The 26,377-nt window shown below is 38.5% G+C and overlaps 1 protein-coding gene across 1 annotated transcript in view; it reads left to right on the top strand.

The window, feature by feature from the left end:
• PLCG2 (phospholipase C gamma 2) overlaps window positions 1-26,377 on the top strand; it is a 67,148-nt gene that overhangs the window by 26,760 nt on the left and 14,011 nt on the right. Inside the window, exons 6-25 of the mRNA XM_069793372.1 lie at window positions 3,450-3,534; window positions 4,286-4,369; window positions 5,824-5,867; window positions 7,040-7,112; window positions 8,145-8,246; window positions 8,394-8,512; window positions 9,929-10,014; window positions 10,977-11,097; window positions 12,595-12,763; window positions 14,450-14,554; window positions 14,775-14,864; window positions 15,867-16,045; window positions 16,882-17,082; window positions 18,374-18,493; window positions 19,805-19,985; window positions 21,331-21,399; window positions 22,640-22,749; window positions 23,555-23,651; window positions 24,542-24,608; window positions 24,859-25,016. Coding sequence (XP_069649473.1) covers window positions 3,450-3,534; window positions 4,286-4,369; window positions 5,824-5,867; window positions 7,040-7,112; window positions 8,145-8,246; window positions 8,394-8,512; window positions 9,929-10,014; window positions 10,977-11,097; window positions 12,595-12,763; window positions 14,450-14,554; window positions 14,775-14,864; window positions 15,867-16,045; window positions 16,882-17,082; window positions 18,374-18,493; window positions 19,805-19,985; window positions 21,331-21,399; window positions 22,640-22,749; window positions 23,555-23,651; window positions 24,542-24,608; window positions 24,859-25,016 — 2,260 coding nt within the window. The remainder of the gene's footprint in view (window positions 1-3,449; window positions 3,535-4,285; window positions 4,370-5,823; window positions 5,868-7,039; window positions 7,113-8,144; window positions 8,247-8,393; window positions 8,513-9,928; window positions 10,015-10,976; window positions 11,098-12,594; window positions 12,764-14,449; window positions 14,555-14,774; window positions 14,865-15,866; window positions 16,046-16,881; window positions 17,083-18,373; window positions 18,494-19,804; window positions 19,986-21,330; window positions 21,400-22,639; window positions 22,750-23,554; window positions 23,652-24,541; window positions 24,609-24,858; window positions 25,017-26,377) is intronic.

Raw genomic sequence — 26,377 nt, 5'->3', positions numbered from 1 at the left:
AACATAACAGAATATTAAGAGGAAGAGGAGATAACAGAGGATATTAGGGGAGAGGAGGAGGACGACTACTGGTATGATAGGGTAGTACCATGTGAAACAGTTTAACAGTGGGAAACAGAAGATACTCTTGAGGATAGATATAGAAGGAAGCCAAGTTAATGGTTTGGAGTAAGGGCAAAATCCTTTTTTTTTTTTTTTTTTTTTTTTTTTTTAGCAATTCACCTGACTACATGGGCTTGTCTCTTTGCCACATACTCGAATAGGCCAAAGCCAAATAATCACCTCTGACCTGGTGCTTCTCATGTGAAAGAAGTCCCATGGGTTGTAGCTCTCAGTGTGCTGTGTGGCTTCGTATGTTTGAGTTTCAGTAATTCATTTCAGGTCCATGTGTGATGTGGGTTTGTAGCTTTTGCACAGCAAAGAGGACTTTTTTTTTTTTTAATTAATTCAGCTGCATACCTCTCCTTAGAGTTGCCAGAAATCATGTGACACTGAGAAGAATGTTAACCCTTCCTCCCCCATGTCTATCACTTTACTATGGTTTTGCTCTTTGTCTGGAATATGCGTTTTATTCTAAGGTATAATTCAGTGTAGAAAAGTACATGCGTTTCCTCTCATTTAGGCCTTTTCCTAAAAGAAAAATAAAGTGTGGTGTTTCATTGTGTGAATGGGACTGTGTTATTGCAGGAAATAACACCATTCAGCCAACAGCCTGTGGCATTGTGCAGCTGGCTGGAGTGGTGAAGGGGAAAATACCATCCTTTACTGGATATTGGCTTATACCTCGTGATGTATTTTGAAAAACTAGCCCTGCAATGGGGATATGTTGGCAGGTATCATGAAGCAAAAGCAAATGTTAGGATGGAGAAGCTGTGGCTGACGGTATGTGTCTGCTGAAGGGATTTCATTTGTTGCTTTAGGGTTCTTTCACTATGAGGCAGTCTGGTTAAGATCAAGGGGACTTGCACTATGGAGAGGGCAGTTTTTCATTCTCTTGATAGATGATTCATGCTTTTAGAAAAATTCAGGAAAGGACTTTGGACTGAGTTTCATTGTGTTTAGTGTTGCAGTTTCTAGGGAGGTTAATTGTAAATGTTAGGCTTCCAGGCAAGTCCTGTTTCACAGGCTGAGTTTTTTCCAGTGGTAATGAAGTCCCAGCTCTTTGTTTTGGCTTGCACTTGTCTGGCCAGAGGAAATCGCTTGTGCTTGGTGTTTAGGGTACAAATGGAGCGCTCGTTCTTGCTCCTAAAAGTAGTGTTTTTTTCCAGAGGTCTGGCGACAAGGCGGAAAGCCAGGAATTTCCTGAGTTCTAATCTGGCTTTGGCATGGACTTTGGCTAAGTTCCTTCTTGCTTTGCCTCGTTCCCTCTCTACACAATGGAGTTGAGAGTATCTCACAGGGTAGCTGCTTGTATGGACACTGTAGAGTAGAAGAGTTACTTTCTTCTAGGTGCTAATTGTTTTTGTTGCTTCCAAGTGACTCTGTTCTGACCCTGTCTTTGCACAGAGTTAATGGCTTATGAATTGCACTGTAGGTCAAGACAGAGTACCTTAGCCTTGTTTTCTTGGGTACTGTGGGTGTTGCATTAATGTTTTGTGGGCATTGGCAGTAGGAACCACGGATCTTGTGCCTGCGTTCTCTTGACTCTTCCCTGCTTCCTTTTGCTGCCATAGATTCCCCTCATCTTCCACTCTAGGACTTGTCCCTGTTCCCTTCACATGTCCCACTGTAATGCTGTGTCTTCCTCGTTGAGACCTCATGTCAATGCCTACCGAGAATACCCAGAGTTTGAGACTCTGTCCTAGAACATGTGACCTAATTTCCATTCTTTGCTATCCAAAGACAAGTTGAAGAGCAGGTGACTGAAATGGGGCTACAGGAGACAGCTGGGTTGGTGTACTGGCTTGGTGCTGCTGAATGGATGAAGTCTCACTCTTTTCTTTTCCTCTACCATCTCTACATGCTGGTAATCGGTCACTCGAGCCCCTTTTCCTTACTCTGTCTGTGACACTGACCTGGGCATGAGGTTAGCTGGGTGACTTCGTCAAGCCAGTGGAAAACGTGTTCTCGCTTTTTCTCAGCCACATAGTTTTCTGCTTGCCTAGCAAGTTGAATCAGGTTGGCAGAAGGTTTGATCGTCACAGTTGGCCTATGGAAGCAGTGGGACCATAGCAACAGGAGAACAGAGTGGGGCACAAGGAGAGGAGTTGGGGTTGCTTCTTGTAACAGTAGTGAGCTTTACATTGGCTCACCCGTACCTATGGCACATTTAAGCATTTGGACACCCAGCTCTTTTAGAAGTTGCCCGTCTATCTGTTCATACAGGAGTTATAGTAGCATTCCCTTACCTCCTATTTCTGTTTTGATGGTAAGTATAGTAAATATTGTGAGCTGCTCTGAGCTTGCAGTGAAGAATGCTATGACAGCGGCACCTAGGACTCTGGAATAAAATCTGAGGTTGATGAGAAAACTGGAAGATGTGAAGGAAATTGAGGTTTTCGAAATAAGCTATTCAGAGGTTTTTCTAATACAAGATCTTCCTTCAACAAAAGAATTTTGATGTATACATCATACATGACTTGATGTATGGCCACAAAGTATTTGTGGCCAGAAAGCATTGCAGTGATTAATAAATTTAGTTGTGTATATAAGTATTGCTTAAATAGTTGGTGTATGTAAGCACTGTGTTGCTTAAAATCTGAAATAAGTATGTCTTACTTGAAAGGTCTTGCTGTTACCTGGAAAACTTTGGTTTTTGAACTGTTGCTAGTATATCACCGGACATGCTGAAACTCTGTAAAAAGGGTCAGCAGGTCTCTGTAAATGGATCTGGGAGGCAATCCTCTCTGGGACGACTTGGTTGTGAGAGGAGGATGAGGTCCTGTTCAGATGTTGCAGAAGGGGACAGTCTTGCTGCTGCAAATCAATTTTACCATCCAAGTGAATAACAGCTTGAGAAAAAGGTTATAATGATAATGAAAATGGGAGCTTTTTATTTTCTGTTTCTGCTCATCTGTTTGGTATATCCTTTGTATAATATTTTCTGTGTCTATATTCTAGTTTTAGTGGGACTGGAACAATGGAAGAAAGGCTGCAGTTCATCTGACCATGTATAAACATCTACATTTGAGCTGATCGTCTAGATCTGATTAATTGTTGATGGACAGAAATGGGTGTCTCTGCAGCATGGTTCTTTTCATCCTAATATGGATGCCCAAATTAGTTGAAATGCCTATTTCTCCCCACTAACTAGGAAGCATGTCTAGCTTGCTCACACGTAGGTGTTAGGTTTATAGTTTACAGTTATGCGAGATGAGCCCTTCGCAAAATGTTTCAGTAGTCACATTTTTGTGTTGATAGAAAATATATTAGTAGCTAGATAGCAGAAGATATAGCAGAACCATGGAGTTTTTGCTATCTTGTTTTTTTTTCCTTCTTTTTTTTCCCAGTATCAGTCTTAGAGAGCTGAAAACCATCCTTCCCCAAGTAAACTTCAAAGTGAGCAGCATGAAGTTCTTGAAGGACAAATTTGCGGTAATTACCTGATAACTTATGTTTGGTATTATCTGATAGGTGTTCTTATTTCTTTTCAGGATACTGCCTATACTTTTGCTTCTTACCATGTACAGTTAAATAAATTATATTGATTAATTTCTTAGCTTGGCTTTGCCTGTATCCAAGGCTATAAGAAAATATAGACATAAATGTTCCTTCCTTTCATTGTACGATTGACCAAAGCCAACATTGGATTTTGAGCTCCAGTGCTGACACTGTGCAAGTGCATAGGAAACTGTTTTATCTTTAAGATAATATATTAAGAAAAAGGATTTTTTTGCAATATGATCAAGTAATAACCTTTTCATGCCAGCTTGTGCTAACATTAATAACTTCTGAAGGTCATTTCCATTCCTACAGGAATTTTAAATATCCCCACCTTTTCCTGCTTTCCAACTCTCCACCCTTAAAGCATACATTCTTGCTTCTGTTGCTCCAGCTAACAATGACTAAATGATGCACTACTTCACTCTCAGTAACATAGTGGAAATGGAGTCAGTATACAAAATGCGAGGCCAAAGATGTGGACTAGGAGCACTATGTCACAAACCAAGAACCTATTTACTTGTTTGTATTCTTAAATAAATAAATTTTCTAAATTCCAAGTGGTTAAAACAAATGAAGTTGGGGTAGAACAGAATGCTTGAGAGGGTGGCAGTTGGAGTAAGAGTAACTTGTTTGCTGTACAAATGCAGTTCAGGGAATTCTAAATTGCTACTTTCTATTGTAGGAAATAGGCGCTCACAAGGAAGAGCTTAGTTTTGAACAATTTCATTTGTTCTACAAGAAAATCATGTTTGAACAACAGAAATCGGTAAGCTTTTTCATAATTAGTCTTCATACTGTTAAACTGCTTGATCAGAATAAAGAGTGAATGCTGATTATTATTTTGTTTCTGTTTGTTACTAATTTTCTTTTTTTCCCCATTCTTGTAACAGAAAAAGGGTATAGTACTGTATTTGATGTGTAGATGACAGTTACCATCAGCAATTGGCTTAAGAAGATGAATAAGTCATTAATGTTGCTGCTTGTGTGTTGGTAGTAGAGATGTGCACAGATATAATGGGGTTCCTAGGAAGAACTTTTCTTGTGAGTTTGTTCAGGCTGTAGAATGTCTTTTCATTAGGCTTGGCTGATCTTTTTAGTGATAGGAGCGAGGTTTTTCCATGTATTAATCTTTTATTGCTAAGAACATTCTGTAAATCACAAGGATATATCCTGAGCATCAAATAACAGTTATTGTTCTCATGGTCTCTTATGCTTGGAGATTACCAGTGGTGATTCCACTACAACACATGTGTCAGACAGTCCTTGGGAGGCATGAATGCAGTGGAATTACATTTTAGCTAATTTATACGGGCAGCTGCCTGACTACTGTTTCCATGTATTCATTGCACAGATTCATGAAGCTGGTGGAAACTGCATACATTTAGTGACTCTGAAAGTTAGGAACCCTTTAAAACTGTGTGAAATAAGTTGCATGTCTTTGTTGATGACATGCTTATTGTTGATTCAACTTGCAGTTGCTAAAATAGAAGCTTTGATAGTCAGTCAGTGCTGTTTCTTTTGGCAATGGAGCTTTCTTGTGCTGTTTAAAAGTGATGCTGAAATTATTGTGAAGTAATAAAGAATCTCCATCTACTGACAGGGTTTTAGTTTTGGTGGTGAAAGTCTAGTTAATTAGCTTGAGCAGAAAGCTGAAGAGTAAAACACAGAATAAGGAGGCTATCTGACTTCCTTAAACTCTTGTTATCGCCCCTCGTGGATCATTTCAAAGAAAATCCTCAGTTTGCTCAACAACTGCTTTGTGTCAGTTGATAAGTTTCCTGTGATCTGTAACTATGCTGTGCCAAGCTGGAAGCAATTTAGGTGGTATATTCACATGAATATATATGATGGATGATACGTAATTCCAGTTTTTCTGGGATATCAAACAGTAAAAGCTCCCCAGAAACTTGACTGATTGTGTGTATAAGGTGCATTATCAATAGCAAGTTTTTTGCCTGAGAATTGCATGCGTTCACGCTGAAAGGCCTGAAGTAGTGTTGCCAGCCTTGGCAGTATGTTTTTTCTTATGCGTTTAATTAAAAATGTGTCTTACCAACTTGTACGCAGCTTCTCTAGAGCAGACAGGCATATATTTCCCCTTCCCAAACCATGGACATTATTAGATGGAATTAGATAGAAAATTGCATATTCTTTTATTATTCACCTTTTTCCCCCTTTTTGTGTGTTGTTTTTTTTTTTTTTTTTTTTTTTTTTTTTAAGATTCTTGATGAATTCAAAAAGGATTCCTCTGTGTTCATTCTTGGGTGAGACTCTTAATTTGTATTATTTTTCCACATTTCTGTATAGTTGTAGTGCTATAGGATTGTTTTTTAATTACATCACTGTTTGTTTTGTTCTGATGCTTTAGTAAGTGAAATGTACATCTTTTTGCATTCAGAAAGGTGAACTTACCATGGAAATAAGTCTGGAATATAAGTTGATAAATGTTTTTTACTTTCTGACTACAAAAATGGTATGGACTTGAACAAACAAAGTCACCTATCCTCTGATTTTCCTAAGAGCTGAACAGAGCTATGGAAGGAGATTTGGTGGAGAAATTTTAACTTCAGTCTAGAGGGTGGTATGGTGCACACGTTTTGCCTAGTCTTGAGCAGAGTGCTGATAGTGACAGTTTCTGCATCTTTTGCTTGGTGAACTTGAAAATCTAAATAAGATGTGTAAAGCATGAAAAAGGAGGTCACAGGCATTACTAACATTTTGACTGTGAATTAAACCAGTTTATCTTGGTTTTGAATATTACACTAACAGATTAAGGAAGTTACTTAAAAAGTTTGCTCTGAGTGTACTGCATACTTCCTTGGCCCTTGATCATGTCATATGAATTTAACTTCATGAGACTGCTTAAAAGCACAGATTTATCAAGGTTGGGTAGCTTATAAATACCTTATTGGTACCAGATGATGCGGCATTTGTGCCCTACAAAGGGGAAAGCAGTTGGGCTGCTTTTGCTTGGTGCAGCTGCATCTCGCCTCCTTTTTCAGGAGGTTTTGATCTATCACAGTAGATTGTCTGAATAATACATGGAAGGAGTTATTTGTGGAAGTGTGGCTCTATGATAATGTAAAAGAACAGTGTCTCTGTATGCCTCAACTAAACTTAACAACACCCCTGTCAAGTGAATGCTGCTCATTTGCTATAAAGCAATGAGCACAGATTTGGTAGTTTTCCCAATGAATCACTATCAAAAGTACATCAGGGATCCAGGAAGCTTTATTTAAAGGCTCAAAGTACATTAATTAGATAATACAGTATTAGAAGCCTAATCTAAATTCCATTGAAGTTATAAAACGTTTCTTGGTGGTGGCAGCACATTTATACTGTAAATCCAAGATACAAATCCATGTAATTTTCTGCTATAATATCTGGTGACACTTGCTCTCTTATTTATTTATCTTCACTTTCCCTTTTTTTTAAGAAATACTGACCGTCCAGATGCTTCAGCAGTTCATCTCCATGACTTTCAGAGATTTCTGCTACATGAGCAGCAGGTGGGAAGGTTGCAGAAGTTCTGAGTTCTTTTTCATGAGGTTGTCTCACAGAATTCTATGCTCATTAAAAAGAAAAGTGATGTGTCATAGAATATGATTGATGTCAGCTGTGATACTAGGCCTTGGAAAGATTTCTCCTCCTTTGTTGCCATTGAAGTTCACAAGAACTATTATTTTTCATCTGTATAAAGACTCTGAAGGTGCACCAGAGGATGAGAAGGGGGACGCAGTAAATAAGGTTTTAACAGGTCTCCATTTAGTCATGTAGATAAACAGACAAGGTTAGAAAAAAATACTGGATGTATGTCAAAGATGATAGCCTGGCCTAGTTACAGCTGTCATCATAGGTACATCTGTGGGTAATGCCTTGGCCATGCCCCCATTTTAGCAGGTCTTACATAAAAAGCTGAGCTGACTGCCTGCATTCAAGTCAAAGGTAATTTTCTGTTGAATGAAGCCAGTTCAATGTCCCATACCAGCAAGCAGATAAGGATAGAGACAGGGATTGGAACCGTGTCTTCGTGGTCTTCTATAATGTTATTTAGCACAGACACCATGGGGAAAAATTGTGCGACATTTGCTAGGCGCTGCTAAGCTCTGGGTTTGCAAATATGATTGAAAAGTGAGACCTACACTTCCTGTATAAGCTTGCTACTTTCTTTTTCTCCCTATTTCACTGTGTTAAAAGGATGTTCAGATTGCACTTAGAAATGAGAGAGATTGTAGTTAAGGCATGTCCTTCAAGGAGGCCAGCTTTTTTCTGTGCATATATGTACATACGTAGTATGTAGCTTGTGAGCCTGCAATCTATATGAAGGTACCGAGATGGAGATCTTCTTTTTCCCCCTTAGACATCATGGAGGAAACTCTTAAGATATATGGATACAATAAAATATATTGACAGTAAACTAGCCATACGGGAGAGAAGTAAATCACATTTGTAGGTCTCTCTGTTCCTTATTTGATTTTATATAGAATAACACCACTTCTAAAGTTTTTTTTTTTTTTCTACTGTATTATTATTATCTGAAGGAATCTTGGGCACAAGATCTCAGTAAAGTCCGAGAACGAATGACGGAGTTTATTGATGACACTATGAGAGAAACTGCTGAACCGTTCCTCTTTGTTGATGAGGTAAGATAATGATACTTTTCAATAGTTCCTTGTGGACTTTTTTCTTTCAGCGTTAGTTCCTAGTTTGTTAATTGGATGGCAGATCCTCTGGGTTTTAGTCTTGTATGGTAAAAGCATTTAAATTCAGTCTCTCTCTTTGTATTGTAGTTCCTCACTTACCTTTTTGCAAAAGAAAACAGTATTTGGGATGAGAAATATGATTCAATAGACGCGCAGGACATGAATAATCCTTTGTCCCACTACTGGATTTCTTCCTCTCATAACACGTAAGTTACCAAAAGTCGCATTGTCTATCCCTGTTCAAACAGACCTACCACCTGTTAGGAGAAAGAAATACTTCAAAATTATGCCAGAAATATACTGCATGGATGTGTGAAACCTTCCTAAAATGTGATGTAAATGTGGCAAATAGAGTTTGTGGGACTCCTTTTTCCCCTTCTCTTAAGATCTTAGAGGTTTTGAGATACAACTGAGCTCAGCTGCCAGAAAACCCAAACCCTGAATCCTGCTAGAAAATGAAAAAGAAGTCTTGAGTGGAGACTGTTCCAACCTCTCTGCTTTCAGAAATTAAAGTTATGGAAGGAGCTTCCATTTTTCCATGCACCAATAGCCTCGTTGAGCTAGTGTCAGCATTAACTGTACCTGAACATAAGAATGCCATAAGGACCCCACTTGCCCTGTGGGAAAATCCCATACAGTTACTGTGATCTGAAGGGTAGTGGATTTGTTGCCTTGGGAAAGGAGGCAGTGATGTGCACTATAGATAGATACTCTGACAGTTTACAGTGTCACAAAGTGGTAAAGATTTGATCCTGAGTGGGAAAGGAATATGGGGACCTTAAATTAGCACATCTACTGATCAGGATGTGGCTACTCATGGTCTTCGCCTGGGTGACAAGGATTAGAACAGGCAAAGGTGCTGGAGGCAGAGGAAGATTGCAGTTTGCTATCCATGCTCTTCTTTGTTACTTTGAGTTTATTTTACAGCCAGGACTTGAAGGCCTGGGGACTGTATTTTTGTTGTTACTGTTTTTAGAATTTTATGCTTAGTAACTTACCTGCTGATTTCTGTAGTTTGTGTTTAAGGTATTAAGGTATCCAGCCCTTTTCCTTAATAGTCTGTGGTATGCGAGCTCTTTAGCCCAAGTACAAACCTATGTGATGATGAGTTTGAACTGTCTTCAAATAAAGGGGATTTGCTCATCTAGCAAAGTAATGAAAAGAAAGAAGGTGTAAAGAGAGGGAGGAGAGATGAACGAATAAAATACTGCAGGGAATGAAATAAAGTGGATATGGATATAGTTTATTAGTATTTTGAAGTATAGGGTGTGGTATCACTCTAAATACCCTCCACACCCCCCCAACACGATTATGCTTCAGCATGATGAGGTTTAGGTATGTTTCAAAGCTCACAATTTGCTCTCCAGAAATGTGTCAGAGTTGGTTGACTTTTAGATTGAGCCTTTAATCTCCTATAATCTGGTCCATTCAAAAATCCGATGGTGTCAGGTTCAGCAGAGTCCAGTTCTTCCATTGCAAGTAGAAAAACAAACAAACAAACTAAAAAACCCCCAAAACCAACATACATTCTCCGTGACAGGGGAAAAAATGTTGCCCAGTGAGTGAGCGGGAAATGGTTGAAACTGACTGCCTGTCTTTTACAATTTCCTCCTACTCCTTAGATATCTGACAGGAGACCAGCTTCGAAGTGAATCCTCCACAGAAGCTTACATTAGGTGCCTTAGAATGGGATGTCGATGTATTGAGTGTGAGTAAAGAGTTTGTTGAGTGGTTTGTAACACGCTCTCCATATAAATAGAGTTTCCCCCGTTTACCAAGAAAGAAAAAAGAACCGAAACTAAGAACTAGTTTGTTTTCTGAAGTTAGTCATATAAAAAACACTGATTCCTGAAATTGTTTTTCTTATGCCTCACTATTGCCCTGTTCACTAGCTCTGATTCTTGTTCCCTTGGAATTTTAAAAAGGTCTTTCTAAATCTAATCTCACTGTACGCCAAAAATTCAATCTTGGATCTACTATATGAAAGCGCAGGATTTAAACTGGAATTACTTGTGTAGTGTAGATAGATAGTTTATTTGCCTTCATTGTAATACAGACAAGCCTAATGGAGAGAGATTTTTGTAATTTGGTGCCATTTGTCATTGTGTTTAACTTGCTTGTAAATCAGTTGATGTCTTTGTGCATTTGTTTTCCACTAACTGTGTATGTGTCTTCATCCCTGTGCTTGTGTACCTTATTGAGAAATTTTACTTTAATTTCATGTTATTTCACCAGTTACTTCATAAAACTAGTTGCTACTGCCTGTTCAATTTGGCTAATGCAAAATGTATCTCAAATTAGAATTTCGGGGTTAAAATCAACAAAAGAGATAAGCTGTCAACTTGCCACTTGTTGGAGTGTATTTATCCCTGGAAAATTATTGTAAATGAGTAGACTGACATAATAGCTGCCTGAATTCCTTATTTCTAGATTCCCACATGATAATACTTTGGGAAAATTTTATATTGTATTTTATTTGTATTGCTCTTACTTAAGTGAACTTAATTTCCTCTGTGAGAGATATAAATTCACCTAATAGAATATTTTATTAGAACATTAAAGTCTATGACTCGGTATGTGGAACACTGAAGATTTGGATGTATGCCTTCTACTAGAGTTATTTAAGTAACTGCTTGGTCTCTTCCTTTTTCCACTGCTTGTCTTTCCTAGTGGATTGCTGGGATGGTCCTGATGGGAAACCCATCATTTACCACGGATGGACACGGACAACAAAGATCAAATTTGATGATGTAGTACAGGCAATCAAAGATCATGCCTTTGTTGCATCCGAGTAAGCTTTGATTTATTTTCCTTAAGCCTGTTTTCATATGCTTAGACCTTCCTGAACTTATTTTCACTGTAATCTAGAGCAAAAAGTAATAGGAGAATAATGACATTCCAGTAGTCTTCATTGTTGCCAAATGTGGGTCTTTAATAGATTCAGTTTTGAGGTAAAGTCCCATTATATAACAGTTTGCTGCTAAGGAAGATAGTGAGTACCCTACAGTGGTTCCCATCTTCTTGCTTGGGTCTTCTTTTTTTTAAATTGAAGTGTGAAACTTCAAATGCTGAATAGTTTGTCTTTAAATTTTTTTTTTAAAAGTAATCAAATACTACAAGTGACAAGCAATATGTCTATCAGGTGATGTTCATGTTTTAGGGGAGGTCTTAGCTGAGAAGATGTAGAATTCATAGCATGCCTCCTGGACTGATAACATGGGTTTAAATCTGCATCTCTGCTCTGCCCTTCTGTAACTTGTGCTGAGATGTCCTTGACATGAAAAATATTGCCCCAAAATTGGGAAAGAGATAGGGCTGCCAGTGTCCTGTTTTTCCACTTTACCAGCTGGACATAAAGAAGCATTATTTTCTCATGTGGGATAGTGTCTGCATGGGCATACTGTGTTAATGACAACCATAATTCATGGTGCATTATGGTTTCAGACCATCAGTACCGTGAATGCAGTGTGATGCTTTCCCTACTTGCATTAAGGGATAGGCTGCCCTGAAGGAGTATTGAAGTATTTCCTGGATATGCAGGGACAAAATTAGAAAAGTCAAAGCTCATCCAGAGATGAAATTGCTGAGGGATGTGAAGATCAGCAAGGAAGACTTCTACAGGTACAATTGCAACAAAAGGAAGATTAAGAAAAATGTGAGCATGCTGCTGAACTGGACAGTGACTGGAGAAGGCTGAAGTACTCATGCTTTCTCTGCCTCAGTTTTTAGTGCTGTGGCTGGAGCACACGATATTGAAGGGGAAGCTCGCAGAACTAAGTTTGTTTAGCTTCAAGAAGAGGTTGATGAGGGAGTCTGGTTGCTGTCTTCCACTACCTAGTGGATGATTATAGAGAAGATAGACCCAGACTCTTCTCAGAGTGCATGTGAAGGAAAAAAGACACAATTTTGAGGAGAGGAGGAACAAATTTTCGCATAATGGTGCTTTAGCACTGAAACTGTGCCCAAAGAGCTTGGAAAGAATCTTTGTCCTTGCAGGTGTTCAAATCTTGGCTGGACAAAGCTCTGAGCAACCTGATTTAATTTAGGAATTGGGTCTTCCCAAAGAAGGGGTTGGGGCTAGATGGCCTCCAGAGGTCCCTTGTGACCTTAACAATTCTGTGATTGCACATCTATTATTGTCTGTTGTGTGTCTATTCCTTTTGTCTTCTTGTTTGCTTTAAATATTTTCTTTGATCTGGGGGATGTGAGAGAGGGTGCTGTTTTCCTTGCCTCGCCAGCTGTAGCAAAAAGAAATTGTCTTCATTCACCTTTGTTTTCTCCATCAAAGATACCCAGTCATTCTGTCAATTGAAGAGCATTGTAGTGTGGAGCAGCAGCGACACATGGCCAAAGTGTTCAAGGAGGTATTTGGGGATCAGCTTTTAATGAAACCTATTGAAGCCAGTGCAGATCAGCTACCATCACCAACCCAGCTGAAAGAAAAAATAATCATCAAGGTAGGCTTGCTTTGTGCGCTGGTAGATAAAATAGGAAAACAAGAGCAGGAGCCAGAAATACTACTTCGGGCTTCACAGCTTAGTTTCTGTTGAGAGACAAGAAACCCCATGCTTAAAGAGTGTAGTAGTAACATTTTGCAATATTGTACAGAGTTCTGTAAAACTATGTATTAAAGTGCTTGCTGTTGGTTTTTCTTTGCAATAAGTGTTGCTAGTACAAGTGTCAGATTGAATGTCAGCCCTTTTCTAAAGGTCTTCCAGCTCCTGAAATGTCACTGCTAAATTTCAGCAAGGACTCACTGCTGCAGATGCTTATCATAGACTTCCTACACAATGTGGCCTGCTTAAACATTACAAAAGTATGTTCTTGAATAGAAAGTTAGATTAGTGTTATTAACTTTTTTTTTCCTGAAGAATTCCTCTAATTCAAGTGAAACCCAAAGCACTTGCAGGCTACACACTTGAGTTGTCAAGATTGCTTGGAAACTTCAAAAATTGGTGGGTGTTTACTAACTCAGTGTGATTTAAATATGCAATTTAGTGAGCCACTTGTAAAAAACGGAGGTGCTCCTATTAGAGTGTCTTACCTTCTGGGCAGTACAGATGCTTTCCTCAGTACTGTTGTGCAACAACACGAGGCAGATAACTAAAAGAAGACTTCTCAGATTGAAACTGCAGTAGAACTTTTTGAAAGGCATAATTAGGTGGAGAATCTGAGGGCTGCTCACGATCTCTTTAGTAAAATAATAATTACTTTTGTCCATGCTTGAGTTTTCCAGCTCTTCTAACAGTACTGCTTCCTATGTATTAAACTTGTGAACAGAAGAAATAAGGGTAGACAGATATAAGAATACAGCTCTTCAATGTAAGACTGGAAATAATAGCACCCCATTATAAGGTGTAAAAGCTCTGTGCTTAAGTTTTTGGGTTTTTTTCCCTCCAAACTGTCTATTGTTACCTTGCAGAGCCTAGAGGGGGAGATGCATAGGCACATGAATAATAACACGACTGATCTGATTGAAAAGGAATTACAAACTACTATGAGTCTGCACAAGAGAACATCCATATCGCTCTGTCCTGTCTAAAAGAGCATTAAAGAGTCTTTAAATAGATCAGCACCTGCCAGTAAGCTAGTTGTGTTATTTGGCTTTTGTTTGGAAAATGTTGTCAGTAAACAGTCAGAGGGAGCTCCTACTTTAGGAGCCTGTGGCATTTTTCAGATAAGCCTGTCAAATTGAAATCTACCTACGGTAGGCTACGCAGAACTGAATGTAGTTGAGAGCTACTAGATAGGAGATGATTAATCCCATCATTAACTGCAGTTAAGTATTTGATGTTACCCTTAGCCCCTTGAGCCACTGTTTTTTGCGAGCACTCTCAAGAAAGTAGAATTTACCCCTCATTTCGTAAAAAATTTCCCTTCTGCTCATTTTTCTTGTGGAAGAATGAATTCTTCATTCATTTTAATTCCTTATCTTTTTGTTTTGTTTTGGGTTTTGTTCCTTATGTCCTGCTCTCTGCAGAGGGGTTATTGTTTTATCTGTATTTCTTTTTGTGTGTCACTTCATGTTTTCTGTCATCTAAAGAACAGTGAGCTCTTATCAAACTAGTTGTTTCTTCATTGCTTGAATGATACCTTTACTAAATTGTGAGTGTATGAATGTAGTGGTGCTTTTTGTTTTTAAGCACAAAAAACTGGGGCCAAAGGGAGACATTGATGTGAACTTGGAAGACAAGAAAGAAGAAAAAAAGCAACAAGGAGAACTTTACATGTGGGACACAATAGAACAGGTATTATTTATGTAGTATTTGCTACAGTTTGTTACTAGTTTGTGTGATAACTGGAAATTTACATGAATTTTCTCAATATTTGTATAAGTAATATTGTCAGTTGAACAGATGTGAATGAGGGGCAGAAGGTATTTTGTTTATTATTATACCTTGTTTTGAAACTGTAGTTAGTGAGTTTCCCTCTGTCTTGTTAATGGTTTTAATATCTCTCAACTTTTAGAAATGGACTCGGCACTACTGTGCTATTGCTGATGAAAAGCTTTCATTCAGCGATGATATAGAACAGAATGCTGATGAAGATTCATCAAAGGTGATGGCTATTTTCTTTTTATTCTCTCAGATTATTTCAGTGTCTACAGATGTGTATTTTTTATGTTGATGTTGAAACTGTAGAGGGTCCATGTCAGATAACAAGTGTATCTGGAGATAAAAAATTTTAAAAAGGATCTTTGCCAAGGTATTCCAATTAACCCTATTTTTAAGAAAATAATTTTTTCCCTTGGCTGATTGAGGACTTGCAAAGAGGAGTACAAAGACAACAAAATATAATTTTGGTAGTTAAATGCTAATGCTGAGGCATGCACGGACAGTCAAAGTCTTTATATGCCTCTGGCTAAGTATTATTGCTATTCTCAAATGAGACAGTATGATGAACTAAGGTTTGTTGTGTTAGTAATACGGCACACCTCTTACAGAGTGCACGTTCATTTCACATTTGCAAAGTGTTTGTCACAGGTGAGCATGTATTAGTTGGCTTTTGTGCATGGTAAAGCAGAAACATGAGGCTCAGTAAGGGTTGCAACAGCAGTGATATTCAGCATGGTTTCTTGTTCTGACCTTTTGGGTTTCCATGCACGCTCTTTCATTGCTAACGTGTATGTGCATGGTTCAGAGATCTCTGCACATACAGAACATTTTACCCATTCACCTAGATGTTAATATTAGTAAAATAATTAATGTGTAATGGAGAACACAGATGAATCCTGGAAAAAGCTGATTAGAAACTGTGAATTAGCAGTACTGTATTTTGCCTTGAAAATATGAATCAGTGTTTGTATTGCTGCATTTGTTCACTTTCTGTTGATGACATATTTGAATAAGGCTGAAATGGATCACTGCTCCAAAGAGATGGCTTGACTGGGGAGGAGAGTCAAGGGTAACTGTAAAGCTGATTGCTTGCTTATGAAGCAGAGTTCAGGGCTACGAAGAGCTGAAATCCTGAAATAGTAGATTGTTATATCAATAATAAGTACTTTGTTTCAAAATCATAAAATTAGAAATGCACTATAAAAATTCTTATTTTCTGGTTTAGGAGGTGAAACGTACTGAACTGCACTTAAAAGAGAAATGGTTCCATGGGAAAATGAAAGAGGGGAGAACAACTGCTGAGAAACTGCTTCAGGAATATTGTGCTGAAATGGGTGGCAAGGATGGGACATTCCTAGTTAGGGAAAGTGAGGCTTTCCCTAATGATTGCACCTTGTCATTCTGGTATGGTGATTGTCATTGTTATGTGGGTTTTGTTTGGTTTATGGCAATGGACAAAAATGTGTGTATTTTTCAAGTATACGTTTATAGCTGAGAGGAAATAAGAGTGAAGAGTTGCTATAATTACTAGAATGTTATTGATGGGATTGTGAAAGGCTACTCTCTAAATTAAACTTCAGTGTAGCATAGTGCATTTTGGCAGAGTAGGCTTTATTCAAAGTGCTACAGCTGTCAAGAGAGGACTGACTGGTTTGACCCCCCCCTCCCCCAAACTTTTCTAGTGCTCTGGCAGGATAGGATATAGGATTTGTTATTTCCTCAATGAGTGGGCCAAAATTTGATCTTTTAATTTAGGGATAAATTACTGGTTTCTACACTGAAAAGGTAGTCTCATGAGCATACCTTTATTAGCAGAAATTGATCTTTTCAATGAAAGGATCCTCTAGAGGGAAAACAATAAAGAATTTTCGGGGGTTGGGGGATGTGTTTGGTTTTTTGGTAGTCTGGGGTCTTTTTCTTCTGGTTGGGACATTATGAGGAATAGTGTATCAGATGGATTTCTGACCCAGAGAGCTGTCAGAGCAAATTTTACAGTGAGTAAGTGTATGCCAGATTTTAAACCACTGTGGGCTGAAAATTATTATTTTTGGTCCTGTAATCTTACTTGTTGGGATTTTTGTTGCTGTTCTTACTTTGGTTGTTTTACGAGATGATACAGATTTTTTGCCTCTTTGCAAGCTCACCAAGTAGTTGACCAGGAATGGGTGAGGAAACACTTCAAAAGAAGAAAACCTATTATAAAGCCTTTCTTTTCCTCATGCACCAATTAATTTCTTCAGGAGGTCAGGTAGAGTCCAGCATTGCCGGATCCGTTCTTCAAGTGATGGGGACACTGTGAAATACTACCTGACAGACAACCTCACTTTTGATAGCATCTATGATCTCATTCAACACTACAAGGAGGCCCACTTGCGATGTGCTGAATTTGAGCTGCGTCTGACTGATGCTGTGCCTAATCCCAGCCCTCATGAGACTAAAGAGTACGTACAGCAGAAGGCAAGCACTAGGGTTGTTACGACAGTGTCCTTTGCATTGTTTTAGATGGTCTTGGATTTTGGCATAGAAAATTTCCTGGATTCAGAAGCACAGCTGAGTGTTGCTTGTCCACAGATGTCATAGGAATAGGCTTCCCTGAAAGATGCTGAGTAAGATCACTGAATTTGTGAGAACCTGGTACAACAGAGAGCAGTCACTGGGAAAGCAATTTACTAGCAGCAGCTAGGAAAATCAGTGAGAAGTGTAATGCTGTGGAAGTGTGCCAGTTCCTTCTTTCTCTGCTTAGTGTTTTATAACACCCAGTGGGTTGGATTAGATATTTAGTAGTTGGCTGTGGCCTGGCAACTAAGTGGTCATGGTCTGTGCCATCTGGAAACTCTATTACAGGGGCAGTGAGCCCAAACAGTTACATTTTCCTAATCCTACCCTCCACCTCACCCCTGTCAGAGTTAGTTAGGCTGACTTCGCCCCATGCTGATAGGAAGTAGTATAGCTTGGTGTTTATTTCCAGCTGGTGCTTGCCTAATGCAGATCCTGGGCAGAGCTTGCTCTTGTTTGCAGACAGAACACTGTAAACACTGCCCTTTGTTCTGTTTTCTTTGCAGTGAGAAAAAGCAAATCTTTGCATGTGAAATATTGATCTGTGACTTTAAACTTCTTTTTTCGCCACTGCCACCCTCCCCGGGACCTGGGAGTCACTGACCACCTGTAGATAACTTTGGAAGCCAGTGGAGAGGGTAGAGTTTAAGGGTTAGGCTTTCCTGCCTTTCTGTATAAGGTGGAGATGTACTGCCAGTATAAGTGGCCACGGCTTCACTGAAGGCACATTAAATCCAAGATAGGTCCATCCCTACAGTGAAAGATAAAATCAAGCTTTGAATAAAAGAATTCAAATGCCATGTGTGTTTATTTTTTCTGTGTTTTGGGCTTTTCCTAAATTTACTATGCCAAAACTTAATAAACTACTGAAAACTGAATGGCAGACTAAAAGCAGGATCCAGTGCCTTTGTTTCAGGAAGAAATGCAGATTTTTTTATGATTTCAGACAGACAAGGTGTTCTGATATATTCTTGATGCTTTCATCCAATATAAGCTGCTGTGTTACAGTGTTTTGCAATAAGCTGCTGTCATAGGTGGCAAGATGGGGAAAATCTAATGCATAATTTTTCTTGTAATGTTTGAAACTCTGTTGTTAATAACGCTGCCTGTTATTCTCACTGATTGACATTTGACAAGCTTTGCAATCCTTTGTCCATTTTGATTTTTAACTTATAGTTGGTACTATAGCAACTTGAGTCGGGGAGAGGCAGAAGACATGCTGATGCGAATTCCTCGAGATGGAGCCTTTCTGATTAGAAAGAGAGATGAGCCTGATTCGTTTGCCATGACTTTCAGGTAAGAAAAGACAGATATGACTACATTGTCTAGTAGCCCAACAATGTTCTGTTTTTTCTTATTTAAAAAATACTGTGGTCTTTTTGAAGTCATAAAATTCTTGCTTTTGAACTTTGAGTAATTAGCATGGTTGATTTGTGCAGCAGGTCCATGCATGAGAATGTGTACAAAAGTTAATTTGTGACTGCAATAAACCTTTATGTTTTTAAAAGAATATTGGGGCACCGACTGTCCTTTTCTTCCTATACAGAACTGTGCATGGCCCTTCTTCGCTTCCTTGACACTCCTTACTACAGGGTGTTATTTTTAAGTTTTCTTTGGTGCTGGTTCAGCAGTGATTCTAGGTCCTTATCCCCTCGAAATCCTGCCCTGTCATATAACTGACCGAAATGAAATGTCAGAATGAAATTGTTGGCTTGTCTTGCCAGGGAAAATATTTTTGAAACTGTGGTTCTTACATCAACATTAATAAAATGTATAGAATTGTGGTGTTCTCCATTGTGCCTTCAAATCAAATTGCATTTCTCTAAAAATGCCTGTTTCTGCAACATATAAAATTGCTTTGGAAAAACAAATACTTGTTTTACTCTTTTTTACATGCTTTACTGTGTATTGAAGATGTCCAGAATTCCCCAGTCCCCTGTGTACTTTGGTTTGAAGCTTTCTGCTGTTACTAAGGTGGATATTGAAGTAACTTGTGCTGCAGCATCTCAGTAAAACCGTTTCACAGTGGGGAAAACAACAAGTATCAAACCTTCAGCAGCTTGAAAAGGATGCAGGGGTCTTCTGTGGGTGGAATGGTTGTCAGTGGATGGCTTTACTGTTATCAGTGCAAGCACAAAAGCTGTGTTCAAGCACAAGAGATTTTTTTTTTTTTCTTTCAAAATTGATTGCTATAGTTATCAAAATGATTACAGGGAAGAGACAGCTACTCATTTTGAGGGGAGTGTGTCTATCGCTCAGGGGCAGTGGCAGATCATCATCAGTGGATTCCAGAGGGACTCTCAGTCTCATCAGAGACATTTGTGTTAGGTATTCTGTCACCTTCATACTATTTGCGGGGGAAAAAAATAGGGAAATTTAATCTAAGCAAAAACATGGATTTGTCCCAAGGCCCTGTACATTGTAGAAAAGTCTTTTTGTGAATTTAATCAGGCAACTGGAATTCAATTTGAATAAAAGAGGTTTTGGAAGAGGGAGAAATTATTTCACATGGTGAAGATGCACAAAGCAGCTTCGGTCCAGTTTACAGCACTGGTGCTCTCACTGCAAGTACCAATACCTTTTACAGCACCTGCACTTGTTTCACAGAGCGGAGGGGAAAGTGAAGCACTTCCGAATTCAGCAAGAAGGTCGCCATTTTGTGCTTGGAACCTCAGCCTATTTTGAGAGTTTAGTGGAGCTGGTGACATACTATGAGAAGCATCCGCTGTACAGGAAAATGAAATTGCGTTACCCGGTGACTGAGGAGCTGCTGGAGCGCTACAGCACGGTAAGCAATGGTCTTTGTATGAGTGCCGGTTGCTGTTGCGGATGGAGTCCCAGATCTAGACCTGGGGCTGCTGGGTTTGATTCTGGCTGTGGTAGATGATCTTTGGGGGAGGTTAAGCAGGTAGTTTTCTTATCTGTGAAACTGAGATGATTATACTGACTTCTCTCATGAAGGTTTTGAGATACGTGAAGGAAAGAGCTTGATCTTTGCTTACCGGTCAACTCATGATCAACTCCCTCATGATTTGATTAGAAAAGCTGCTCTGTGAAGTGGGGGATTGTTGCTCTGCTAACACAAGTTTTTGACAATAGCCTTGCCTGCATTTGGCCCTGTCTTCTATTGGTGGAGTGGGCAGAGATCTTAAAATGATCATGCAGATGCCAGTTGTTAAGCCTTTCAGAAAAAAATGAAATATTCTGCTGTGCCTCTCGCTCTGGACAGGCAGTGGCATTCGCTTCACCGTACTGGAGCCAACTCAGGGATGGTGTCCAACTGCCTTCTGTGGTAAAAAGTGAGAGGTACCTCTGAAGGCTCACTCTGTGAGATAAGCATGAGAAAATCTCCCCAAGAGATACTTGTCTCTGTCCATTGACTAAACTGGGAGCCTGGATAATTACCTTAGGATAGAGGCTTACTTTCTGGATGGATGTGTTCGTGACGAGAGAGCTTTGCTGAGGTAACTGGCCTTTGAAAAGCCTGAGATGCTGTCTTCTGTTTTCAAATATATGTCTGTTAGAAGCTGCAGGAAAAACATGTCTGGCATGTTTGAGGAAATCACAGTCTGGGGTTTTTGTTTCTTCCGGGGAGACTAAAAGGAACTGAAAACATTTTAGACCTCAGGATTTTTTATGATGTTGCCTATAGCTAAGGTTCTGTATCCTAGGACCGGGTCCAGATGGGAACACAAGGAGAGACTAAAATTAAAAATATGACTGTGTATATTGTTTTAGAATTTTTATCTAATAGTGAAACCAATACTGGAACTAAAGTACTGTAACACAGAAATCATAAGTGTAGCTATTGTCTTCCCTGGCTGCACACAGAAGGGTACTCTCAATCTCAAAGCTATTTGACTGATTAAGAGATACCTTTATGAGGTATTGCTGTTTCATTGTGTTTTACTGTTGATTAAACTGAGGCATAGACAGGTTAAATAACACACTCGTGTTCATCTATGTTCAACTATAGAAATGAGCATAACATAGGTGTCTGGCTTCCCTCCTCTTCCGTCTGCCTATGTATTGTCAGAAAGGTGGTTTCAGCAATGAATGTTCTATTAACATTAAGTAATTTTATAATTTTTGCTCCTGTAACTTAATTTTTTTTTCCTTCTCCCTGTTTTTAGGAAAAAGATATTAACTCCCTCTATGATGTCAAGATGTATGTGGAACCCAGTGAAATCACCCCTACAGTGGTATGCTTAAAGAGAGATATTCACACTTACTGTAGACTTCTGAAAATTATGAGACTTGTTTGTTGATTTCCTGTTAGCAGTAATGAAAAGGATAATTGAAGGCGTTAGCCTGCTTGAGTTATAGGGGACTGGACAGCAGAAGTTTAAAGGGTGTGCCTTTTTTCTAACATCTCTTTAAAATTTGTACCCACACATTTTCTTGTGTGCAAATCCTGTATTGATTCATCCATACTGGGAATTTGGGCACTTTTTGCTATTAAGTCTGTGGAGGCAATTTGATTTGGCACGCGTGTTTATGCAGGTGTGCCCCCAAATTAAATAACTTGTAAGAAGATTCAATTTGAGAAGGCCAAATCTTCATGAAAAGAAAGTACAACATGTAAACCCCAAGTGTGCGTGTCTCTGTGTGTGTGTTTATGAGCACTGTTACTTATGTGTGCACAAAACTATCGCAGTTCCATTAGCAAACATGGCCTGCATGCACAAATAGGTGCAGAGTTTATTTATGTGCTTTCTTTATAAAAATGGTGTCTTTGGTTTATTAATGAGTTATTAAAGTTTGTCTTCTTTTAAGATACATATATAATGTTTTAAAAACAAGTGGGACAGCAAACATCTACTTATCCCTAATTCTTGTTAGGGCCTGCCTACTTGTAAATTCTCATAGAAGTTCACCTGCTTGTAAATTTTTTGGCTGTAATTCTTTTTAGTCTTTTTGGCCAATGAATTTTAATTGCTGCTAAAGAATTTGGGTAGTGGTAAATTCAAGATAAAGAAATTGCTTGTCCTGCTAAAACTGGTTGACTTCCTAAAGGAGATGTGACCGGCAGGATAGCTGATGTGGTTTTGAAGTGGAGGCTTTGTAGGAACCTAAGCCTACAAACTCCAACTGCATATGAATACATGTAATGAAGATAAAGGATTGATCTTTCACTGTGTGGTTTTCTTCCCCCCTCCCCCTCCCCAGTAATTATGTTGCAGCACCCATAAAAGAAAGATTCTTTTTTTCTTTTTTCCAAGCTGGTACTTGAAGAATAGCAGTTAAGTAGCATCACTTGCTTCCACCAATAGATGTCACTCTGGAACTTTAGTATTATGTTTTCTAAGCTTCATAACAACAACAACAAAAATGATCAAATCCCACCTCCTTTTATTTATTTTTTTTTTTTTTAAGATTGCATTATTGATTATTTTATGACCTATCCCCCTAGATGACCCCTTTGCTCTGTTTCTCTTAAAGCCTCAGAGAACAGTGAAAGCCTTGTATGACTACAGAGCCAAAAGAAGTGATGAATTGAGCTTTTCTCGAGGAGCTTTAATTCATAATGTCACAAAGGAAACTGGAGGCTGGTAAGGACAAAGGTTCCTCATAGGAGAACTTCTGGTGACTTACTAGATGGAGGAAGAAATTGAGCTTTGAGTAGCAGTTTTTGAAAACTTTGCCTCTTGTCTGATTGCTGCTTATTAACTGTGGCTGTACAAATCTTAATGCCAGTCTATTTAAAAAAAAACAAACCCAAACCGCCTTATCCTCAAGTCTCCTTTCATGTCTTTTCCATTTTTCTATCCTATAGCAATAACCTCAGCCTGCAGAACCTCCATAGCCCAGTGTGTCCAGTATTTTCCCTTTACTACATTCATCTTTACCGAACACTTGTGTATTCTGGGAAGTCATGCATCTATTACCATTGTCATCATTGCTCTGTTTCTTTCCTTGCTCTGCTAAGTACATCTCAGGAATCAAACCTACCTTTTTTAGTTATCTGTACAGTCTCCTTTCATAAGAGGTTTTCTTTCTTAGCTGGCTTGTAAATTGTTTGGAAAGCTTGGGAATCTAATGTTTCCCTGTAGTTTCTGCAGGGTAATCAACCACATAATAGTATTTTTAGTATTGGAGGGGGAAAAAAGCCTCTTAAGTCACTAATTGCAGTTTACAGTAACAGTAATCCCTCTGAAATCATCTGTTACTACAGTTAATGATCACTTTGTTAGAGGTTTTAGCTACTTCGTCACTTGTCTAGCTGGCTATCACCAAAATATAAGCTAGTATGGGGTACTAATGACCAATTTCTTGAGGATTATTGCTTCATTAATGACTTATTAAAGCTCTTTAACTATTTTTTTTCTGTATATATACTTTTCTTTTTAAATTCAGGTGGAAAGGGGATTATGGAGAAAAAGTCCAACACTATTTTCCATCTAATTATGTTGAAGACCTGTCATCTGATAACTCTGCTGAGCTTGAAAACCAGGTGAGGGTTAAGGTTTGTCTGCTATATTTCCCTAGAAGATGCTACCTACTGGAAGTGGAAGTCTGGTTTATAGAATTACGACTCTGCATGCTCTTGTTTGTTTGAGAGAACACAGAATAGAGAAATGAATGCATTCTTCACTGTTCACTGCTGCTGAACGTTTTTCTCAGGACATCCCTTATAGAAAACTACTTAAGGAAGTAGTTGATTTGGTGGGGTTTTAGGAGATTATAATGGTTTCCTGCTAATGAAAATCATACCAGTTTAGATTTTTCAGATAGTTTGGCTAAACAATAATGTGCCTGAAACTTTTAACTAGTTTGCCTGTATAATTACTGCCTTAATATTTGCAAATAAGAACACTATGTGTCCAAACACATCTTACTAGCCATTTCACACTCCATTATTAAGTTTTTATGCATAACTAACCCTATACTGTTTGTCACAATTGTCTAAAAATCTAGTCTGGAGTCTTGGACGAAGATGTCTTCCACAAAACAAAACTCGATAGTAAGCAGTTTTGACATTTTTGAGTTTTAAAAATAAAACATTGAATTCTTTTGTTGTTCTGAAGCATTTCCAATGATTTTCCAGGAGTCTTTGGAGGAAAACACATGTATTGGATTTCCCCATCCCCTGTCATTGCAGCCTTAAGCAGACTTGAAAAATGAGCACTTGTGTTAGGACAGAAGCTGCACTCCTCATTTTGACTGATGTGTTTCTCAAAATGAGAAATTCTTGCTATGGAAACAGGCTTTTAAACATTATAGTGGGCATGCTTTCAGTGAAACCGAGGTTAGATTTAATGGTGCGTGTTTATTATTTGTTAATGTCCTGTGCATATTCACTCAAGAGGAGATTTAGAGTCAGATTTCACTTGTGTTTTTCAGATTATTGAGGACAATCCATTAGGCTCTCTATGTCGCGGTATACTGGTACTCAATACGTACAATGTTGGTATGTATTTTCTGATACTTACATGTGGACTCCTGAGCTCTCTGTGTTGAGTAGACTCTTATGTTTAGCAGGAAAGATTATTTAAAAAAAAAAACCAAAACCCAAAACACCTACTTGTATTAATATAGCTAGTACCATTAATATGATGAAACTTTATGATAGTAACTGTTGCAATAAATCAACAATGACAGCTTAGAAGAACTACTGTTGGATTTTAGTATAAATATCTTGCTACTGTGTTGCCTAACAGTGAAAATGCCACAAGGGAAACACAAAAAGCCTTTTGTCTTCATTCTGGAACCTAAGAATCCAGAAGATCCATGTGTTGAGTTTGCAACTGATAAAGTAGAAGAACTCTTTGAATGGTACCAAAGTATCCGTGAAATCACCTGGAAAACTACAGAAGAGGTATTGATTAAAATCTATCTGTTGTTTTTTTATAATGTACTGCTATAAATTTACAGTAGGATTTGTCTTTAGCTGTCATATACTGCTAAACCTTGCTAACACATGGTCCTTCACTCTCTTCCATGTTGCTGTTTTTCTGTTCATTTTATTGATGCTATGAATCTTATTCCCTAAACTCTTTTGGGAATGGTATGTAAATTAGCATTTTATGTAAATTTATGTTAACAGGAGTTTTCCAGTAGAGTACTGTCTATTTTGCACCCTGCACCTCAGTGAAATGTGCTTAGTAGTACAGAGTAGATGCCATTAAAATTTTATATGTGGTTACACTGGTTCAGTCGTAGTGTTAAGCAGAAGAAACTCTGATATCAGACTATTCTGTTCAGTTGTGAATCCACTAGTAAGTATATGTGAAATTTGAGCTGCGTTTGCCTAAATGCTTCTTAATCCTGTTTACTAACTCTGCTTTCCAGTGAATGCAGTGGCACTGCTAGGGAATTGTTTGGCTAATGCTTTATATATTTGTAACTAATAGGCACATTCTGGATTTACCAGATCTTCAGTAGTAGTATTTCTAAATCCTTGCCTAAAGATTAAAAGATTCTGCCTAAGTTTAGCTTCTACATCTCTCTACGAGTACTGCCCCTTAAAGACATTCTTCAGGACTTGCTTCTCCTGTTCTGATGTATTAATTTACCTCCCTTTCATCTTTTGTAGTATTTAAGAAGTCTCTGACATGACCAAAAAGCCCTTACAATGACTATACTTAAGTATACTCTTTCCTTTGTTGCTTTTATTCACTTTTTTATTGTTAAGTGGGTGATATATGAGTGATGGAAAACGTGTTTCAGTATCATGTTGGCTCATGCTATTTATCTGTCATCTGGAGTGGTAAATGGTCTGAGGGTCATCATAATCCTATTTATAGCAGGCAAGTTGGTGTCTCAAGCAGAGGACTGCAAATTCAGCAAGGGAAGAAGCAACAGGAGCTGTTGACCTATTGTTGGGCGAGGAGAGATACGGTTCTTATGCCAGGCTTTCGTTTAGAAATAAAAATGAGAAAAAGAGAAACATGACCCAGAAGAAGTGTCTCCAAATGGAATGTTTTTTATGGGACATCAATGGCTCTTCAGGAGCTTGGCAGCTTTTTCTCCCTCTGTACAGTTAGAGATGTATTAAACACTCTGTGTTCAAAGATGCTTTAAAACTCATTTCTGTCCATCAGGAGGCTTTTCTCACAGTGTGGCCAGTAGAAGGTTCATATGATAGACTGCTTCATTGGGAGGGTAAAAAGATGAGGAGAGGCCCTTTTTGCCAGTATAGTTAACAGGCTGAATTTTGGGGAAGGAAAAAAAATAATT

The sequence above is a fragment of the Haliaeetus albicilla genome, chromosome 10, assembly GCF_947461875.1.
Source record: "Haliaeetus albicilla chromosome 10, bHalAlb1.1, whole genome shotgun sequence".
Taxonomy (NCBI): Eukaryota; Metazoa; Chordata; class Aves; order Accipitriformes; family Accipitridae; genus Haliaeetus; species Haliaeetus albicilla.
Note: the sequence above shows the minus strand (reverse complement) of the source record. Positions and strands in the feature narration are given on the sequence as shown.